The following is a 21965-nucleotide window of genomic DNA, read 5'->3' as shown; positions in this document are numbered from 1 at the left end:
ACATACTGGGTGCATGTTGTTTTTTTAATCAAACTATTTGGGCTATAAAATAATTTGATCTTTTCCCTCCAGTACTTGTATTTTATTTATGTATTTGAAATCAATTAATCAGATTTATTGAGCACTTACTGTGTGCGGAGCACTGTACTAAGTGCTTGGGAGAATACATTTATAACAGAGTGGGTAGATTTGCTCCCTGCCCACAAGAAGCTTACAGTCTAGAGGGGGAGAGAGCCATTAATATAAATAAATGAATTATGGATATGTATATTTGAAGTGGAAGAAGGGATCATCAACAAAGAACAGTAGATTTTGAAGTGCTAATAAAAATCTCTACAAATTCAGTACAAATTCTTTGTTCCAAAGAATATCTCTTTTGTGCTCCAAAGTACAGGTTTACATGCAAACCAATCACTTAAAAAGAAAACCAAAAAATAACGGCTATCTTATTCAACAAATTATGCATCTGTGTACCAGTAATATCTACATCGCTAATAGAGAGGAACACACTTCTAAATTTTTATTATGGTATGCGTTAAACACTTTCTGTATGTGAAGTGTTACTCTAAGTGCCGGGGTAGAAATAAATTAATCAGGTCAGTCACAGTCCCTATCCCATGTGCGGGTCATAGTCTAAGTTAGGAGGGAGAACAGTCAGGTTTCGCTTATTTATTGCTGTTGGACTCAGTCAATGTTTCCTAAACCCAAATGCATCAACGCTTACCAGGTAGTTATCTCCATGTTTGGATTTCAGCATCCGGGTTACATCTTGCAGGTTATGTAGGTACGTTTCCTCTGAACAGTTGGTGGGGAAGGAGACGGCGATGATCCGCTCCGTAATGTAAGTCAGGTCAAGTTCATAGCCTTCCTCCATAATGTGGTCCAAGGCGGCACTTCTAGGAAAGGATGGATATTGCAGGATGAGGAAAGAGCATGGGAAGTAGGAACAGGGGAAAAGGGAAAAAGGGGAAAATGATAATACCAGCAACAAAATAATAATACCAGCCTTGCTTTCAAATAGTTTGGGGGTGAAACGTTAGGCCTCCTGGAAATTATTGTTCCAATTTTTACCTTCTGATGAATGGCTTGGGGCTACCCACCATTGTTTTTTTTCCTTTAATGATTGCACCGTTAGGCAATTACAAATTACTAGTCAATTACAATTACTAGGTTCAGGGCTTTAAAAACAAAAAACTACGCCTCTTCACATGTTAATCAAGAGGGCATTATAGGGATCTCACATAATCAGTAAGCCCTGAGTAATACACTGTTCTTCAGGGTTTCTGGAAATGGGGAAAGGGGAATCATATAACTTTTTCTGAAATCAGCATCACTCCAGAAACTCCTAACAGGGAAGTGGTCCATCTAGCCCAGTATTTTTTCTCCAAAAGGCAACTGGAGGAAGGTGGGTGAGAGCTGCCTCCTTGACAATCTACCTAATCCTGGTTGCACCATCAGAAAGGTAGAAATATTGGTTAAAAGAATACTTACTGAGATAATTTATCACAGCAGAAAGATGAGTTTTTGGAAAGGGTGCTAGAAGTCTGAAAGACAAAAATCAATAGTTTTTAAAGTGCCATAAGGTATCAAAATCATCATGTTTACCAAAAATACTTAATGTAGAGAAAAGCAAAGCAATAGTATATATTAAATTCTAAAAACTCTGATCTTCCGCTATACACCTGAAATATTACAGGCTGCCAGAGAATTCCCAACCTGTCTAGTTAAAAGAGACAAGATTCAGTTCCACCATAATATTGTCCCCACTCTTACAGTATTAATGAGTGGTAACCTAGTGGCATTATGGCAAAGGGGTCATCTTAGTTAACCAACCGTACGGTATCTTACTTTGGGTCTCATAGCTCTCTCCAATTATTGTTCCATCTCCATCTACTGTCACACCTTCCTGCTTCCGCTCTTGTTCAACTACACTGAACACGTTTTCCTATATAGACTGTCTTTGACCCATTCACTAACCTAAAAAATCCCCATGCCAAGGTTTTCAAGTCCTCCTCATACTTGGATTCTACTCTATCCTCATCTTCTTTGACCTCAACCTTTCCCCGTTTCTCCTTCTTGCCTCTCTAGACCGTAAGCTCTTTGTGAACAGGGAATGTGTCTGTGATATTGTACCATTCCTAGCCCTTAGATACAGCGCTCTGCACACAGTGAACGCTCAATAAATACGACCGACTCCCTTAAATATCTTGCACTCCCTGAAACACAACCGGGCCTTGATTTTCCCAACCCAGTGCTCACCAGGCTCTCTTCCTATTGCTCTGACCACTCTATCTCAGTTTCGGTCGCTGGACCTTCTTTGACTTCTAACCCCTTAACTATGAGGGTACCATGAGGCTCTGTTGTGCATCTCCCTCTCTTCTTGACTTACACTCACACAATCAATCCATCAATGGCATCAGGCCATTAATGGCATCTACTGAGCACTTACTGTGCGAGGAGCAAATCCCACCAGTTCACATCCCTCCCACTTCTATCCCATATACAAAACCCTCCTAATATTCCACTTCCTCCAGGAAACCTTTCCCAACAATCCAAGTGGCATCAACCCAATGACCACCTTCGGCATTTATGTATTTATACCGATTTTTGGCACTAAGTAGATTCGATTGTATCTTCAGCTATGTCCTCTGTTATTCCACTTTGTTGTGTAAGTTGTTATGCATTCTGTTCATTTGTACTAGCATTATTTTAATATCACTCTCCCCCGCTGGACCATAAGATCCTTGTGGCAGGGATAGTGTCTACCAACTCTCATAAGGCTTTGCACACTGAAAATAAATACCATCAACTGACCCATGATCCTCCTACTGCTATTATTTACAAATAATTTTTATCTATCCCTCCCAATTAGATTGTAAACTCCTTGAGGGCAGAGAATGCATGCTTTGTTTCCTTTGTACTCTCCCAAACAGTTCATTGACCCCACAACCCATATTCAACTGAAGAACCGAATACCGTACACTAGTAGATTAACGGGTAAGATAGCCATCATGTTATATTTGCTTAAAATGAAAAGGAAATCAATGGGACACTGCCTACGTTTGCATCCAGCACTGGAGGCAGGGAGTAGGAGAGCGAATGTCGATACCTAGGCAGGGAGATAAAAGCTCTCTAAGGATATTTCCTTTGAATATCTTCTCCTGAGGTGTTTTAAAATCACTTTCCTTTTGGATTGAACTATCATGTACAAGAATCCTTCACTGTCTTTCATGCTTGCACTTTTCATTAATTACCGTTATCCTATTTGTAGAGGTAAAGGGCTGAACTGTGCACCTGAGTGGGAGTTACATGTACTCACCTGGGGACCACTGACAACTTGCAAAGTCGTTCATCGAGTCTCTTTCGGTATACAAACTCCAGGGGTTATTTGCCAAACTCACTCGGGAGCTGAAATTGTAGCCTGAATACCATTTTATGTAACAGCTCTTATTTTCAGTGACTAAGCGTATGCTCTTTTGTTGTGTAGGTTTAAACTAGGTATCTTGTGATCATGGAACCTGTGACGCAGTAACTGGTATCATGGACTAAGGTTTCATAAATAAAACATTCTCTAGATTCTCTCTGTGAATTGGGGTAGGGCATTCCAATGAAAATGATGATTCAGTGGACTTATGTCGTAAGAGAAATTTCCATCTTCTTCAGCCCTCACTGGGTGGTTAACTGCACCTGTGCAGAGTTATGTGTCAGGGCAATGGGAAGTATCCATCGATCTATCAGTGGTATTTATTGAGTGCTTATTGGGTGCAGAGTACTGTATTAAGTACTTGAGAGTACAACAGAGTAGAGAAAATCTCTGCCCTCAAGGAGATTACGATCCAGCAGGGAGCCTACAATCGAGCATTCTGCAGATGTACAACACAAGTTGCAAAGAAGAGAGAAGCAGCCTGGCCCAGTGGACAAAGCATGGGCGCAGAAGTTAGGACGAGCTGGATTCTAATCCCAGCTCTGCCACTTGTCTACGGTGCGACCTTGGGCAAGTCACTTAACTCTTCTGTGTCTTAGTTACTTCATCTGTAAGACCGTGAGCCCCATGGGGGACAGGGACTGTGTCCAACTTGGTTAGCTTGTATCTACCCCAGTGCTTCGTAAAGTGCCTGGCACGGCACTCTTCTCAGATGCTATTAAAAAAAAAGGGAGTCAAAGTGAATCTGAACCATTCAGCCCATATCTCCCCACTCCTCAGGAATTTCCAGCGGTTTCCCGTCCACCTTCACAGTAAAACAGAAACTCCTTACCATCGGCTTTAATGCACCGGACTACCCTGCCTCCTCCTATCTTAACTTGCTGTGATATCCTACTTTCCCAAGCACTTGGAAGAGTGATCTCCACCACTGATTGACTGATTGAATGGCTGATTAATCTTTCCCTCCAGACATTGCTGAAAGACCAACAGTTCTGCTGTGGTAGCAATTTCTCGCCCTCAGTGACTACCTAGACCCCTGTGACGGCCACAGTTGTAGGATCTGGGCTGTATGGAAAGAGGCATTCCTTTCTCTAAATTTTAATCAATCATATCTATTGAGTGCTTACTCTCTGCAGAACACTGAGTCTTCGCAGTGTACTGAATTAACCTCTTAGGCGGCTACAACAAATTAACAGACAGGATCCCTACCCTCAAGTACTTCACAGTCTAGTGTATTATTACGGCATACAAGAGTGTGAGTTCCCTGAGGGAGAGGATCATGCACTGTACGATCCCGTGTGCATAATACACAGAGTGTACACTGTGCACACAATTAGCTGTCAATAAATAACACTGATTAAGAATGCCTCTTGCATTCTTGAACAACGCCCTTAGATCCGTTAGCTTTCTACCTTATGGAGGCAGCGTGGCTCAGTGGAAAGAGCATGGGCTTTGGAGTCAGAGGTCATGGGTTCGAATCCCAGCTCGGCCACTTGTCAGCTGTGTGACTTTGGGCAAGTCACTTAACTTCTCAGTGTCTCAGTTACCTCATCTGTAAAATGGGGATGAAGACTGTGAGCCCCACGTGGGACAACCTGATCCCCCCGTGTCTACCCCAGCGCTTAGAACAGTGCTCGGCACATAGTAAGCGTTTAACAAATACCAACATTATTATTATTATAATTATTGGAGGGGGAAAATGAGGCTATTTATGTGTGAAACTAGATTACAGTCCATATCAGTGGTGTCAGTTTACACTGTCTAGGATGCAATGCAGCGCTTTGAAGATGGTGGTGGTGATGATGATGACAACATCACATTTAAATCATGTTAACCTCACTGGAGAAGACAGACGTTAAAATAAATTAAAGTTAGGAGGAAGAAGCAAATATAATGTACATGGTTTTATTTACATGAATTACTGCTTTAATAATAATAATTGGGGTATTTGTCAAGTGCTTACATGTGCCAGGCACTGTACTAAGCAGTGGGGTGGACACAAGCAAATCGGGCTGGACACAGTCCCTGTCCCACGTGGGGCTCACAGTCTCAATCCCCATTTTACAGATGAGATAACTGAGGCACCGAGGGAGTGAAGCGACTTGCCCAAGGCCACACGGCAGACACGTGGTGGAGCCAGGATTAGAAAACATGACCTTCTGACTTCTGGACCCATGCTCATCCACTAGGCCATGATACTGCTTTAGGTGATATAAGCTAAGAAGAAAAGCGCTGAGGGCTGCTGTGAATGCTTAGATGGCACAGAAGTGCTGAACTGAAAGGGGCGGGCAGAGAAACATGAAGGGATTAGATATTTAGCAGGGAAGGCCTCCTGGGGAGACGTTTCACTTTAGCACGGTTTTGCAAATGGGGAGAGCTTGTTCTAGGCAGGGGGATGGACAAGAGGTGGGAGCGATGAGAACGAGCCTCAGGAGTGGGATATCGGGGAAAATGAAAGCAGATAAGCAGAAGGAAGGAAGCTGATTGAATACCTTGAAAGCTAATGGTCGGGAGTTTCTGCTGGATATGAAGAGGAATGGGTATCCAGTGGAGTTTTTTTGAAGAGAGAGTAGTCACGCACAGAGAATGATGTTTTAGAAAAATGATCTACTTCTTAAGTAGCCTGGGAACCGTCCTGAACCCATGCTGGTCGGTGCGTGTTAGAAGATAACAGACATGGTCAGGGAACATTACAGTGAAAGACTTCACAAACCAAGAGAGAAACCTAAGAGTCCAAATCTCTTAACTGACCAAGAAGGCTTCCGTGAAAGGGAAAGATGAGAGTAGATTATGGACACCCGCAGAATTGTGACTAATAATAATAATGATAATAATAATAGTACTTAAGTGCTTACTATGTACCAAGCACTGTTCTGAGCACTGAGGTAGATATGACTCAAGCAGGTTGGACAAAGTCCCTCTCTCACATGGGGTTCACACTCTTAATCCCCACTTTACAGCTGAGGTAATTTAGGCCCAGAGAAGTTAAGTGACTTGCCCAAGGTCACACAGCAGACAAGTGGTGGAGCCAAGATTAGAACCCAGGTCTTTCCGACTTCCAGGCCCATGTTCTATCCATTAAGCTAGAAACTCATAAAAATGAGGGGCAGAGGTGAGGTGCAGAAATCAAGGTGATGCTTCAGAGAGAATCAAGAAATGAGGGAAAAAGCAGAACACTTTTCAGAGCCCTAAAGCATTTAGCAAAAGCACTGCAACTAAGCGTTTTAAGGCTCCAATTGCGCTCTAGGATATAAACCGGAGCAATTTGTGGATGTCCACGTGTCCCTGGTTGCACCTGAATACAGGCTCTTTGTGTGAAGCCTAACGAGGCTAGTTAAACAACGCCCCATTATTCTAAACAATGAAAGCTAAACTTGAAGTTGAAGGTGCACTATATCACATCCGAAAACAGCCCACTATCTTAGATCTTGGTTTGATAATTACACCGATCGTTTGTTTTAAAATGGGCATTTGTGATGAAATCGAACAAAACTGCGAATATAAGGCAGCTCAGCAAAGGACACGTAGGATAGGAGCCACACATTCGTGAAACTTGAGCAAACGTTTCTCAAAGCGAGTCAAGTTGGCATGACATGATTTTTAGCAATTAGCCATAAGCTTTTCATTAGCTATGCCTTTACCCACTGCCTTACCCATTTTAAGTCTGGTAGCACAGTTTTTCGGGGGGAAAATGGAAACAAGCTAGATTTGACTGACATCCCGAATGTGTTTCCACAGCAGCTTAATAATAATAATGTTGGTATTTGTTAAGCGCTTACTATGTGCAGAGCACTGTTCTAAGCGCTGGGTAGACACAGGGGAATCAGGTTGTCCCACGTGGGGCTCACAGTCTTCATCCCCATTTTACAGATGAGGGAACTGAGGCACAGAGAAGTTAAGTGACTTGCCCACAGTCACACAGCTGACAAGTGGCAGAGCTGGGATTCGAACTCACTGGGATTGAGCTTTCAGCAGTAGAGGAGAATCTGTAATATTCATTCATTCAATAGTATTTATTGAGCGCTTACTATGTGCAGAGCACTGTACTAAGCGCTTGGAATGAACAAGTCGGCAACAGATAGAGACAGTCCCTGCCGTTTGACGGGCTTACGGTCTAATCGGGGGAGACGGACAGACGAGAACAATGGTAATAAATAGAGTGGAGGGGAAGAACATCTCGTAAAAACAATGGCAACTAAATAGAATCGAGGCGATGTACATTTCATTAACAAAATAAATAGGGTAACGAAAATATATACAGTTGAGCGGACAAGTACAGTGCTGAGGGGATGGGAAGGGAGAGGGGGAGGAGCAGAGGGAAATGGGGGGAAAAGAGGGTTAAGCTGCAGAGAGGTGAAGGAGGGGCGGTAGAAGGAGTAGAGGGAGAAGAGGAGCTCAGTCTGGGAAGGCCTCTTGGAGGAGGTGAGTTTTAAGTAGGGTTTTGAAGAGGGGAAGAGAATCCATTTGGCGGAGGTGAAGAGGGAGGGCGTTCCGGGATCGCGGGAGGACGTGGCCCGGGGGTCGACGGCGGGATAGGCGAGACCGAGGGACGGTGAGGAGGTGGGCGGTGGAAAGAGAGAAGGGAGGAGAGGTAGGAGGGGGCAAGGTGATGGAGAGCCTTGAAGCCTAGAGTGAGGAGTCCCTGCAGACCAAGCCCAAGGAACTAGGGTCGGTTTTTCCGGAAGCCCACATCAATCTCCCTCCAGTTCAGAATTCTGCACTACTCGTGCAAGTTTTATTTAGGGTAATCCATATTTTTGAAAAAACTTCAGAAAGCCATAATGTTTTCTCCCCATTCTCTCAACTGCAATATTCCCCATCTTGTATTTCATCTCTCCTGCCCATCTAACTTCTTTACACTCACCCGTTATACCCTGGATTTTTATCCCTTTCTCAAATTCCTTGGTTCTCCCTTTCTCCTCTTGCAAACTCTCATTCATTCATTCATTCAATAGTATTTATTGAGCACTTACTATGTGCAGAGCACTGTACTAAGCGCTTGGAATGTACAAATCGGCAACAGAGAGAGACAGTCCCTGCCCTTTGACGGGTTTACAGTCTAATCGGGGGAGAAAGACAGACAAGAACAATGGCAATAAATAGAGTCAAGGGGAAGAACATCTCATTAAAACAATAGCAAATAAATAGAATCAGGGTGATGTACATCTCATTAAACAAAATAAATAGGATGATGAAGATATATACAGTTGAGCGGACGAGTACAGTGCTGAGGGGATATAATGTTGGTATTTGTTAAGCGCTTACTATGTGCAGAGCACTGTTCTAAGCACTGGGGTGGATAGAGGGTAATCAGTTTGTCCCACGTGAGGCTCACAGTCCCCATTTTACAGATGAGGTAACTGAGGCACAGAGAAGTTAAGTGACTGCCCACAGTCACACAGCTGACAAGTGGCCGATCCAGGATTCGAACCCACGACCTCTGACTCCCAAGCACGTGTTCTTTCCACTGAGCCACGCTGCTTCTCGTCACCTCATCCACTCTTTTCCTTCAATACTTCTTCATTCCCTTCTAACTTGAATGGACTGATATGACACACTTGGGTCCTCTAACGCCAACCTACTCACTGTACCTCGATCTTGTCTCTCTCACCACCGACAACTCGCTCTCGCCCTGTCTTTGGCCTGGAATGCCCTTCCTTGTCATATCTGACAGATGATCACTCTCCCCACCTTCAAAACCTTGTTTAAAGCACATCTCCAAAAGGCCCTCCTTCCTCAACTGAGCCCTCATTTCTTCTTCTCCCACTCCCTTCTGCATCACCCTTGCACTATGATTTGTACCCTCTATACACCCCCCCTCAGCCCTACAGCACCTATGGATCTATGCATAATTTATTTACTTACATTGCTGTCTCCCACTCTAAAATGTAAGCTCGCATGAGGCGGGAACGCCAGGGACTGTATCTACCAACTCTGTTCTTTTGTACTCTTCCAAATCCTTAGTAGAATGCTCTGCGCACAGTAGGTGCTGGGTAAACGCGACTGTTTGAATGAAGATCCAAAAGGGCCTTAGTGTTTTCACATAGGTTGCTGTGGGATTACGAAGAGACAGTTCCACTTGCTCTGGGGATTTGTGGCAGAAGGTAAAGCAGAGCTGCTGAGCTCCTGCTCGAGAATTCAGTGCCTGAGGTCCAGAATGGTACGTAGCCAGGATGCAGTTAAGACCCACGGGAAACCCAAGGTGGCTTTCCCGCAGGACCGCGGGAGAGAGGGGATGGCGTCTATCAACCCGCAGAGTGGTCTTTGTGGACTGCTGGCTCCAGCCCTTCGGGGGTTGCCCTCTCTTACGACCCTAGAAGAACTTCAATTGAGCAGGGACCAGACTAGAGCCAAGATTACTGGCTCAAACAGGGTTTACCTCCAGAAGCTGTTTTCCAATCCCATTCCCTTCCTGGGATTTAGGAACAGAACCATTCGCTCATTCAATCATATTTATTGAGCGCTTATTGGGTGCAGAGCATGCACTAAGCTCTTGGGAGAGTACAATATTACAATTTGCAGACACATTCCCCACCCACGATGAGAACTGATCCCCGTCGGCATTCAAGGGTAATGTAACAGCCATCCGGCCTGACAAACCCCTCCTTGCTGGGACCAAACCGTATTCCTCTCTCGACGCCAAACATTCATGTACACCGTCCACCTATCCGTCAATCCTCTCTCAAACAACATCACTTTAAATCAGAAAAATCCAGTTGGAATTATCCAGATGGGCCACCAGGGGTAAATTATCCAGGAAACTTCTCATTCCTCAACTTTCATATACAAATTCAATGATAGCTTATATTCATTGATTCAATCGTATTTATTGAACGCTTACTGTGTACAGAGCGCTGCACTAAGCGCTTAGGAAAGGACAGTACAACAATAGAGACAATCCCCGCCCTCAACGGGCTCACAGTCTAGAAGGGGTAGACGGACATCAAAACAAGTAAACAGGCATCAGTAGCATCATTATAAATAAACAGAATTATAGATATATATACTTCATTAAAAATTAATAGAACTATAAATATGTAGATATATACAGAAGTGCTGTGGGGTGGGAGAGTAGAGCAAAGGGAGCGGGCCGGGGCAGCGGGGAGGGGAGCGGGAGCAGAGGAAGAGGGGGGCTTAGAATGGGAAGACCCCCGGAGGAGGTGAGTTTATAGTAAATTAGATGGAGAAGTTCCATGGAAGTAACCAGAATAAGGCCTAAACCTAACTTGCGCATGGATAATGTACGTTAACGTCCATCTTTGTCTCCTTCACACCCTCCTCTCCCTTTCCTTTTCTCTCCCTCCCTCCTTCTTCTATCCTTTGACTCTCACTCATCTCTCTCCCTCCCCCCTTCTCTTGCCTTCTCCCTCCTCCATCTCCCCTTCCCTTCACCCTCTGGTCTCTCTTCCTCTCCCCGTCTCTCCTCCCTTCTCTTTATCCAAAGGTAGGGACCGCTCTTGCTTCTAGACAGCCGTAAGGGCATCATCACATGGTGTCACGCACAGCAGGATGGAACGATAATCACGTGGGTCGCGTGGGAGGCTTCTCAATTATACATTATATTTGTTTGGCTCCTCTAGACACATGGCTTGCTGAAACCCCCGATCTATGGATTATCTATTAAGGGTATCTACCCCAGCGCTCAGAACAGTGCTTGGCCCATAGTAAGCACTTAACAAATACCACAATATTATGATTAAACAGATCAAAGCCCACAGATCCATTAGCAAGCATGGTGTGAGGATTCATAAGATAAATTGATACATGGTATCTAGTGGATAGCACGGCGCAGCGCCTAGAGCACGGGCCTGGAAGTTAGAAGGTCATGGGTTCTAATCCTGGCTCCACCACTTGTCTGCTCTATGATCTTGGGTTCATCACTTCACTTCTCTGTGCCTCAGTTACCTCATCTCTAAGATGTGGACTAAGAGTCTTAGCCCCTGGTGGGACAAGGACTAGGTCTAACCCTATTTCCTTGTATCCACCCCAGTGCTTAGTCAAGTGCTTGGCACAAGCACTTGGCACAAGCGAAGCAGCGTGGCTCGGTGGCAAGAGCCCGGGCTTGGGAGTCAGAGGTCGTGGGTTCTAATCCCGCCTCTGCCACTTGCCAGCCGTGTGACTTTGGGCAAGACACTTCACTTCTCTGGGCCTCAGTTACCTCATCTGTAAAACGGGGATTAAAAAACTGTGAGCCCCACGTGGGACAACCTGATCACCTTGTATCCCCCCAGCGCTTCGAACAGTGCTTTGCACATAGTAAGTACTTAAATACCACACAGTAAGCACTTAACAAATATCACAATTATTATTATCCCTCTAGACTGTAAGCACGTAAAGGGCAGGGAATGTGTCGACTGTTACAGCGTACTCTCGCAAGCGCTTAGTACAATGCTCTGCACACAGTAAGAGCTCAATGTATACGACTGAATGAATAAATGCACATGCTTTAGAGAGCTCCCTGACCCCGCCATCAGCCGCAGAGAGATACAATAAGGTACTGCACAGTCAACTGGGAAGATCCTTTCCTGCATCCTTCTAGCACAAATACCTCTAGAGAACAAATGTCCACTTGAGAAAAATAAAGACCTCAGAGGAAACAATCAAACCAACCGACCGGATACAAAGCCATTATTTCCAGTCCAGCGAAGATTACACAAGATCAACACAAACACGTGGATTTTACAGTTGAAGGCAGGACAGAGTTTTAAGTTCCACTGGCCTTTGACTCTACTAGCTTCAAAATGATCCTCTAATAGTTCTCTCTCACCATACAGGAACTCAAATGACAAACAGAGAGTCTTGCCCATTTTAAAGCTCTCCGAACTAAAGCAGTCAGAGCAATAGAGAAATTGCTCTGGGAAAAAAAAATTCCTTGATTACATATTTTAGGAGACTTGACTAGCTCGTTGTTACTCTCGTTCACACCCTAATGATGTTAGGAGGAGAAGGAAGATGTGTGGAAGAAGGGGGTGGGAGGAGAAGAGAAAGAGGTGAGAGAGAGGGGGAAAGAGAGTAAATCAGTGTATGTTTGGTAGTGAAGCTGTTTTCATTTAGTTGCTGCAAGGAAGCATTTGACATGTAACTACGGACAGAAGGTATCAAAGTCCATGTTTGAACAAACTGAGTGCGCCACACAAAATGCCCTCTCTGTGGTGATTCTGTACTCTGGTCGCCTAAGAGCCTGGGCTTCGGTGTCAGAGGTCATGGGTTCGACTCCCGGCTCTGCCACTTGTCAACTGTGTGACTGTGGGCGAGTCACTTCACTTCTCTGTGCCTCAGTTACCTCATCTGGAAAATGGGGATTAACTGTGAGCCTCACGTGGGACAACCTGATTACCTTGTATCTCCCCCAGAGCTTAGAACAGTGCTCTGCACATAGTAAGCACGTAACAAATACCAACATTATTATTATTATTTAGAATCTGTGTCCCTGAAGCACCTTACTATTCACCCCCACCCTCAGCCACCACAGCACTACCATTTCTCCTTTCTGCAACTTATTTTAATGCCAGTCTCCTCCGGACTGAAGGCTCCTTGAAGGGAGGGATCGTGTCTACCACCTCTAATGTATTGCATTATTTTTTATTATTACATCGTATTATTCTATTAGTTATAATAATTATGTCTTTTGTTAAGCGCTTACTATGTGCCAGGCACGGTTCTAAGTGCTGAGGTAGATACAAGATAATCTAGTCGGTTACAGTCCCTGTCGCACTCAGGGCTCACAGTTTCAATCCTCATTTTACAGAGGAGGTAACTGAGGCACAGAGAAGTTAAGTGCCTTGCCCTAGGTCACACAGCAGACAAGCAGAGGAGCAAGGATTAGAACTCGTGACCTTCTGACTCCCAGGCCTGTGCTTTATCCACCGGGCCATGCTGCTTGTACTTTCCCAAGTGTTTGGTACAATGCTCTGTACAGAGTGAGCACTCAATAAAAATCACTGGCTGATTGACTTTATAAATCCAGCATATGTCTTCCTGTCACAACCCTTGGGTGCCAACTCCTGAACACTAACTCCCCAGTCCGAAAAATATCTTGAACTTGAGTGATACAAGTTAAGAGTCCCTTCTTTTTATTAATAATAATAATAATAATTACAGTATTTATTATGCCCTTACTACGTGCCAGGCACTGTTCTAAGCGCTGGGCGGATGCAAGCAGATTTGGTTGGACACGGACCCTGACCCCCGTGGGGCTCACAGTCTCGCTCCCCATTTTACAGATGAGGTAAGTGAAGCACAAAGAAGTAAAGTGACTTGTCCAAGGTCACACAGCAGACAAGTGGCAGAGAAGGGATCGGAAGCCATGACCTCGTGACTCCTAGGCCCATGCTTTATCCACCGCGCCATGCCGCTTTCGTATTTCTTGTCGAAACTCATGACTTGGCAAAACTGAACAAGTCCAATTTTCCTTGGGGTGAAGTTGAGTTTCCGGAAGCGTCGTACCCATGCACGATGGAAGCAGAAAATGCCTTCGGACCACTTAGAGGACTGTCTCATGCATTAAAAGAGGGTGTGCCCTACATGTGGAAAACTAAGAGCAGCTACATGTATGATAATATTAATCGTATGTACGTAGCCCCTGCCCCCGACAAGTCTGGTTCACAATCTAAGAGGAAGGAACCGCAGATATTTTTACGCATATTTTACAGATGAGGAAACCGAGGTCCAGAAAGGCTGAACGAACTGCACAAGGTCTCCGAGCAAGCCTACGGCAAGGTCTGGGATTAGAAATCAGATCCTCTGACTCCCAGACCCTTGTTCTTTCAAAGAGGCCAATTTACCAAGCATTGAACTTGGCCGCGCCGGAGTTAGGCTTATTATGAAGAATTAGCTTGAAATGCTAATTTAGTCTAATTAGGGGAAAGAGTGCATTTAGATTACAAGAATGCCCTTGGCTTGTCAAAACATGAAACCTTTTGTTTAAAAAGCGAAGTAAAGAAAGAACGCCACACCGGCAGCGGACCCCCATTGGCGGAAGCGAAGCCAGATCCCTTTCTCCGGCATAAACTGCGTGCAAGGGTTACGTTACCTCTTTACGGCCTTATATTACCAAATGGTATTTTGACAGGCAGCCTAACAGAAGTCAGATGTTCGCTTAAGACTCTGATAAGAAATGTTTCCTTAAAGCCACATTCTCTCATGACCATTCATGATCTCCTTCCTACCGCCCGGGGGGAATGAGTTGATTAATGGACCACGGTTTGAGATGTTTTTGAGCGGTAAAGTACATAAATCCAAATAGCTCAATCGCTGTTGCTTTTGCGGCGCAGGAAAATATACCCATCTGTTCCATCAGGCCAAGCACCTGGTGAGGATTCCTGCCATGCCTTTATCATTATCATTATTATTATTATTATTATTAATGGTACTTGTTAAGCATTTACTATGTCCTAGGCACTGTTCTAAGGGCTGGGGTAGACACAACATAATCAGAGTCCCTGTCCCACCCACATAAGGCTCACAATCTTAATCCCCATTTTACAGGTGAGGAAATTGAGGCACAGGGAAGTGAAATGACTTGCCCAAGGTCATGCAGCAGACAAGTGTCAGAGCTAGGATAGGAACCCAAGTCCTTCTGACTTCCAGGCCGTTGTTCTATCCACTAGGCCATGCTCCTTCCCTTTCTACTACTTGACATGTCTGTACATATCTTGACATAACATATTTCTGGCATCTCCTCCGGTTACCAAACATCCATCAGTCAATGGAAATTACTTAGCATTTACTCGGTGCAGAGTACCTGTACTAAAAACTTGGACAGATGCAACAGAGTTAGAGATATAATCCCAACCCTCAGAGATCTAACAATCTAGTGAGATAACCAAACATTAAAAGAAATTAATAGAATATAAAGATATGTACATCAGTGCAGACTATAGACCGTAAGCTTACTGTGGTCAGGGGAGCGTGTCTGCCCACCTGATTGTGTTGTATTTTCCTAAATGCTCAGTACAGTAATAACTCAATGAATACCTCTGTTTGATTGATTGAGACGGGAATGGGAAGGAATGCGAGTAGCCAAGTGGCCACATGATAATCATAATGTATTGGGGTGAGTACGATGCAATCAAATCGGGACTAGTTTCTCTCCCTCACCATGCTCACAGACTAAGCAGGCAAAGGGAGGAAAAAGGTATTTGATTCCCAATTTACAGATGAGGAAACCGATGCAGAGAGAAATCAACTGACTTGCGCAAGGTCACGCACAGCAGGCAAGCGGTAGAGCCCATTCCAGCGCGCACACTCCGCTCCTCTGGTGCTAACCTTCTCACGGTGCCTCGTTTCGGCCTGTCCCGCCGTCGACCCCCGGCCCACCTCCTACCTATTGCCTCGAACGCCCTCCCATCTCAAATCTGCCAAACAGTCCCACTTTCCCCCTTCAGAGCCCTATTGAAGGCTCACGCCCTCCAAGAAGCCATCTGTGACTAAGCCCCCCTCTTCCTCAGTTTCCCCTCCCCTCTCCCATGGCCCCGACTCGCTCCCTTTGCTCTACCCCCCCTCTCCCCGCCCCACAGCCCTTGTGTACATACGTACATATCTATAATTCTATTTATTCATATTGATTCCTGTTTACTTGTTTTGATGTCTGTCTCCCCCCTTCTAGACTGTAAGCCCGGTACGGGCAGGGATCGTCTCTCTTTATTGCTGAAATGTACCTTCCAAGCGCTCGGTACAGTGCTCTGCACATAGTCAGCGCTCAATAAACAGGGCTGAATGAACGAATGAACCGGAATTAGAACCCCGGTCTTCAGCCTCTCAGTCCTGAGGTCTTTCCACTAGGCCTTGCTGTTTCTCCAGCATGATGCAGGGAAGGTACAACTGCTCAAGTGGCAGGTCGGGAAGGAAGACGGGATGGGGGATGAGCCATTCATCAGGGAAGACCTCCAGAAGAACAGGGTCTGCCGATGGGGGAATGGTGTTGGGGATGTGATGGGAATGGGACAGTACTGGGTGGAGTGCTTTGCACACAGTAAGTGTTCAATAAATACGACTGAATGAATGAATGAAGGAGGGAGGGAAGAGCAAGAGGTCGGTGACGAGAGAGAGATGAGAGCGAAGCATCTTATGAAGCAAAAGAAGTCAAAGTGAGAGGTGGAGAATGGGTAGATAGAGTAATTCTAGTTTGTTTTCATTTACTTCCTAATAATCCCCAAATATAAATCGAGAGAATTGAAGGCTCCGAAGAAGAGTATTCCACTTATCGTCAAACAAAAGTTTGGCTTGCATGCAAAATACACTTAAAATGGTCTACTCCGAGTCATTGAAATCATTCATAATTGTTGGGTTGCTTGACTGTGCCCAGAAGATTTTCACTTCACTTCAAACAAATACCAAGAAAGAAGGAACAGTTACGAAGATAAATGATCAAACTGCCTGCCTCTCCTTCAGGGGGATGATAAGGAGCTTTCACCAGCCGGTAAGGATATCTGCAACCACAGGCTTCAGATGAGGATTCCCAGCTCTCATACGGCCAGAGAGTGAAAGCACGGAGAAAAGAGGGGATGATTCCGGTAGAAGAAACTTCTAAGTACGTCATAAAGTCAGAGCTAAGTATCTTAATTTCTGGCTTTACTGTACATCTAATGAGACTTTTAATGGAAATTAAAATCTGACCAAAGTCGTCTTTGCGAATCCTTCCATGTTCAGAAAATCCTAGACGGGGGGAAATCTCAACGCTGTCTTTTTTCGGACAGAAGGAAGGCCCAGAATGTTTATGTCGCCAGTCGGTCAGGCAACTGTATTTCTTGAGCATTTACCGTGTGCAGAGCACCGTACTAAGCGCTTGGGAGAGTACAATGTAACAATAAACAGTCACAATACAGGGTCTCCTGGTGCTAATTCTTCACCCTGCTCGTGGACCACAGGACTGTTGATCTAAGGGGGAAAAGTCTTACTCTTCTGGGCATTTTGTGGGGGAGATTTGTGGAAGGGGGTGGGGAAATGAGGGGCAGAAACACCCCTCAAACCTATACACGTACACTGTGAGCCCCTTGAGGGACAGGGCCTGTGTCTAATTCCCACCTGTATTCTCTCTCCCAGCATTTAGTACAGTGCTCTGCACCCAGTAAGTACTAAATAAATCCTATACTACTCTTACTGGGTTCCGAACCTGTGTTTTTAACCCGACTTGGCCACTTGTCTGCTGTGTGACCTTGGGCGAATCACTTGACTTCTCTGTGCTTCAGTAGCTCATCTGTAAAATGGGAATTGAGACTGTGAGCTCCACGTGGGACAAGGACTGTGTCCAACCTGATTTGCTTTTATCCACCCTAGCGCACAGCACAGTCAGGACAGATAATAAGCCCTTCACAAATACTGTGATTAATATTATTATTATTATTACTAAAAACTTCAGTCTGCAAATATCGCTGGACATTCTCTCTGGAGATACTTCTGTTATCAGCAGCACAGGCTCTGGGCTTGCTACCAGGACACTTCCAAACAGAACAAAATTCTAACGGCCCACGCCTACATTCCTTCTTCCATTTACAAGTAATTTAAATGGCATACGCATTCCAGGAGAATTCATATTTGCCAACAAATAACACTGGGGGCTATTCCAAGGCAGTCTCGAGGCTGCAAAGTTGCCCACTTTGGCTCTGTCAATCCGGGAGGATGTGAGGGGACCCGCAAGCTACTTCACTAGGGTCCATCGGAGTGTGCTTTCTCAGCCATTCCGTTCCTCTGGAGCACCCAGAATGTTTCTGTTCACCCAGCTCATTATTTTAGAATGAGTTTTTAATGTTTAAACTTTTTTTTAAATGTCCCCATTTCCCAATTTGGGGACTCGGATTGGCCACCGACTAACTGAAATATGGTGTGAGTTGAGTAGTGATGGCATCTCATTGACAAATGGCTTTTGTTTTGAGTGGACCGTAGCTTCTAAAATGAGTAGCTTGACCCGGTGAAATGAGCTGGTAAATAAATTTCACAGCTGGAATAATACTTAGGTTAATACATTAAAGCAGCTGGACCTTAATGATTTAAAGATCACGCACACCACAAAATCCTCCAGGGGTGCCAGAGCTGGACACAGCTCGGGCCTGGGAGTCAGGACCTGGGTTCCAATCCCGCTCCACCCTATGTCTGCTGTATGACTTGGAGCAGGTCAACTTCTCTGGGCCTCAGTTACCTCACCTGTAAAACGGGGATTAAGAGCGTGAGCCCCACGTGGGACAGGGACTGTGTTCAACCCGATTAACTTGTATCTACCTTAGTGCTTAGAACAGTGCTTGGCACATAGTAAGCACTTAACAAGTGGCATGATTATTAATTCCTATTATTTTCAGCTCTCTCTCCTTTCCCACTACAGCCCAGCTCGTGCGCTTCGTTCCTTTAAAGTCAAGCTACTCACCGTGCCTTGTTCTCATCTCTCTCAATGCTGAACTCTTATTCTTTTTCTTATTCTTTTAATACTCTTATGCCCTTCCTGTCTGGAACTCCCTGCCCCTTCACATACAGCAGACCAAAACTCTCCTGACCTACAAAGCTCTGCTAAAATTGTACCTCCTCCAGGAGGCCTTCCTTGATTAAATTCTCACCTCCCCATCCTATGCCAGCTCCACTCCTCCCACCCCCGCACTTCCTTGTTATCTAAGTACTCATGTACCTTCTCTCTCCCCTCCCCTTATCGCACTCATGAAGGAAATGATAATTACAACAATAGTACTTGTAAAGCGCTTACTATGTGTCAAGCACCATTCTAGGCACTAGGGTAGATACACGTTAATCAAGTTGGACAAGGTCCCTGTCCCACAAGGGCTTCACACTCTTGATCCCCATTTTACAGATGAGGTAACTGAGGCCCAGAGAGGTTAAGTGACTTGCCCAAGGTCACCCAACAGACATGCGGTGGAGCTGGCGTCCTGAATCCAGGTCCTTCTCACTCCCAGGTCCATTTCGCACTGCTCCTTGTAATTTATTTTAGTGTCCATCGCCTCCTCTAAATTATAGACTGCTTGTGGGGCAGAGATTGGGCCTATGAACCCCATTTTACTCACCCAAGTGTTGAGTATAGTGCTCTGCACGGAGTAAGCGTTCAATAAATAACATTCAAGTTATGTGTCACAAGTCAATCAATCAATGGTATTTAGTGCATACTTATTGTGTGCAGAGCACTGTACTAAGCACTTGAGAGTACAATATGAATATTACGTTCCCTGCCCACCATGATCTTACAGTCCACGGGTGTCAAATCCTTGCTGACTAGATCTATCATTGGGAAAACCCACACCAAAAGTTTTTGTTTTTATTTTGTTTTAACCAAAAATACTAAAAATGTATTTTAACACAATGCACTCTAACAACCCCAAAGGTTCCCGGCATATAAGAAACAGCAGAGACTGGCAACTCTCTGCTGCTGAACCACAGAACCTGGAAATGCTGTCGGAAGCAGCTCAACTAAGGTAAGCACATGCACGGACAGATGGTACAGTTCAGCCACGTCAGGCATCTTTACTCAGTCTCAGAACCTGCACACGGAGCGGGCTCTGCGGCTATTTGTTGGCAAACGAGAATGCTTGGCATGTTTACGCTATTTAAAAACTGAAGGAGAGAGCATAGGATTTTACCTCACAGTCCAGACCGCACATTTACCTCCCCTGGTGCCACTTGGCTGCTGTAACATCAGCTTGATCACTGTGCTCCACTCTTGTCAGTCTTGTGAGAGAAGCAGTATGGTCTACTGGATAGAGCACGGGCCCGGGAGTCAGAAGGGCCTGGGTTTAATCCCCACTCTGCCACTTGTCTGCTGCGTAATGCTGCCATGTTACTTCATTAATCTGTGCCTCAGTTACCTCATTTGTAAAATGGGGATTAATACCGCATGCCCTATGTTGGACAGGGATTGGGTCCAACCTGATTATCCTGCACCTATCCCCACACTTAGTACATTGCCTGACACATAATAAGCACTTTACAAATAACATTAAAAAAAAATCTTGACTAGCTTGCAGCCGGTTCCTTTTCCATGTCCTCCCTATGACCGTGACTCCTTTTCCTCCATATATGCCAGATCGCCACTCTCCCAACCTTCAATGCCTTATTCATAATAATAATACTAAAAAATAATTTGGGCATTTGTTAAGTGCTTCAGTGTTTAATGTGCAGCCTTACTAAAGGCACATCTCCTCCAAGAGGCCTTACCTGGCTAAATCAATTTTTCCTTTTTTTCCATTTCTTTCTGCGTCACTCTTACTTGTTCCCTTTATTCATCCCCCCTCTGGCCCCGTGGTATTTCTGTACAGATATTTATATTAATCTCTTTCTCTCCCTCTAAGATGTAAGCTCGATGTGGTCAGGGAACGTGTGTTATATCGTTATACTGCATTCTCCCAAGTGCTTAGTAGAGTCCTCTACATACAGAAAGAGCTCAATAACTATGACTGATTGATTGATTGACTGCTTACTACATGCCAATCCCTTTAGTGCTGAGGGTAGATACAAGATAATCAGGTCCCAAGTGGGACTCATAATTTAAGCAGGAGGGGCAACGGATTTTGCATCCCAATTCTGCAGATGAGGGAACTGAGGCAGAGAGAAGTTAAGTAACTTGCACACAGCAGCAAAGCGGCAGAGTTAGGATTGAAACTCGATTCCTCTGACTTACAGGCCTTCTTCCACTAGGCTACCCTGCTTCTCGAGTGCCATGGCTTTTGTAGTTTTTGTAATGTAATGTATTTGCCCTAACTACAAAATGTATTCCTCAAGGTCACTGCAAAGATCAAGACAAGAGAACAGCAGAGACTTAAGTGGTAAGGTACTCATTTGTATCAACATAAGCACTGTCCATACCTCACAAAAGCTCTCCTTTAACTACGAATACGGTCTTCTCTCAACCAACTTTCAAAGATCAAGTAGAGGTTCATTTCTTTCTCACTCTCCAACCCGCATAAGTGAAGAGCAACATAACCACACTTTGTCACCCTCTAATATTTCATTATGGATTATAAAGCTCATGAAAACAGGGAGGCAAACGATCCTTAATGGGTGCATAGGAGCGACTTGCAGATTCTCTGAGTCCAGTGCCCTTACAATCTCATCTGCAACAATCCCCTACTATTCCTGTCCTGCACCTCTAAGGCAGACAATGACACACTGTGTCAAAGCAAAGGCCTCATGCCGAGTTGATCTCTTGCCAAGAGGGGATGTGCACAGCTGCCTGATTCACAGTGGTAAAAAGCCAAGCAGAGGAAAGTCTTCCTCCAATCCCATAAAGGCACGTAGCAGAGAAACTATCTCCCGAGGGGAATCTCTACCACCGAGAAAACTAGCTTCACCAAACAGGGGTGTATATTTTCACTGGAAAGGTCACAGTTTAGGGAAATGACCGAGGGGCAAATGAAACAGCTAAGAATGAATACCCACATTCAGGAACCGAGCAGACACTCCATTTAGAGGAAAGAGTGAGGGAATCAAGCTCTTGCTGAAGTACCACTAGATGTCAACACACGACCACCCTGGGCAACGGCGAGAAGAAATGGCCTGGTCATCTGTAACAACAGGTTACTCCAAACTGGAAGGGCCGGTTAAGCCCCTT

General features: G+C 44.9%; 1 protein-coding gene across 6 annotated transcripts in view; it reads right to left on the bottom strand.

The window, feature by feature from the left end:
• TNS3 (tensin 3) overlaps positions 1 to 21965 on the bottom strand; it is a 343445-nt gene that overhangs the window by 158738 nt on the left and 162742 nt on the right. For all 6 annotated transcript variants that reach the window (XM_029063073.2, XM_039911723.1, XM_029063070.2 and 3 more), the window contains 2 exons: positions 1492 to 1544; positions 725 to 896 (listed from right to left, as the gene is read on the bottom strand). In XM_029063073.2, the coding sequence (XP_028918906.1) occupies positions 725 to 874 (150 nt within the window). In that variant the 5' untranslated portion in view covers positions 875 to 896; positions 1492 to 1544. The remainder of the gene's footprint in view (positions 1 to 724; positions 897 to 1491; positions 1545 to 21965) is intronic.

The sequence above is a fragment of the Ornithorhynchus anatinus genome, chromosome 4, assembly GCF_004115215.2.
Source record: "Ornithorhynchus anatinus isolate Pmale09 chromosome 4, mOrnAna1.pri.v4, whole genome shotgun sequence".
Taxonomy (NCBI): Eukaryota; Metazoa; Chordata; class Mammalia; order Monotremata; family Ornithorhynchidae; genus Ornithorhynchus; species Ornithorhynchus anatinus.
The sequence above is the reverse complement of the archived record's forward strand: the minus strand, read 5'-3'. Positions and strand labels throughout refer to the sequence as shown.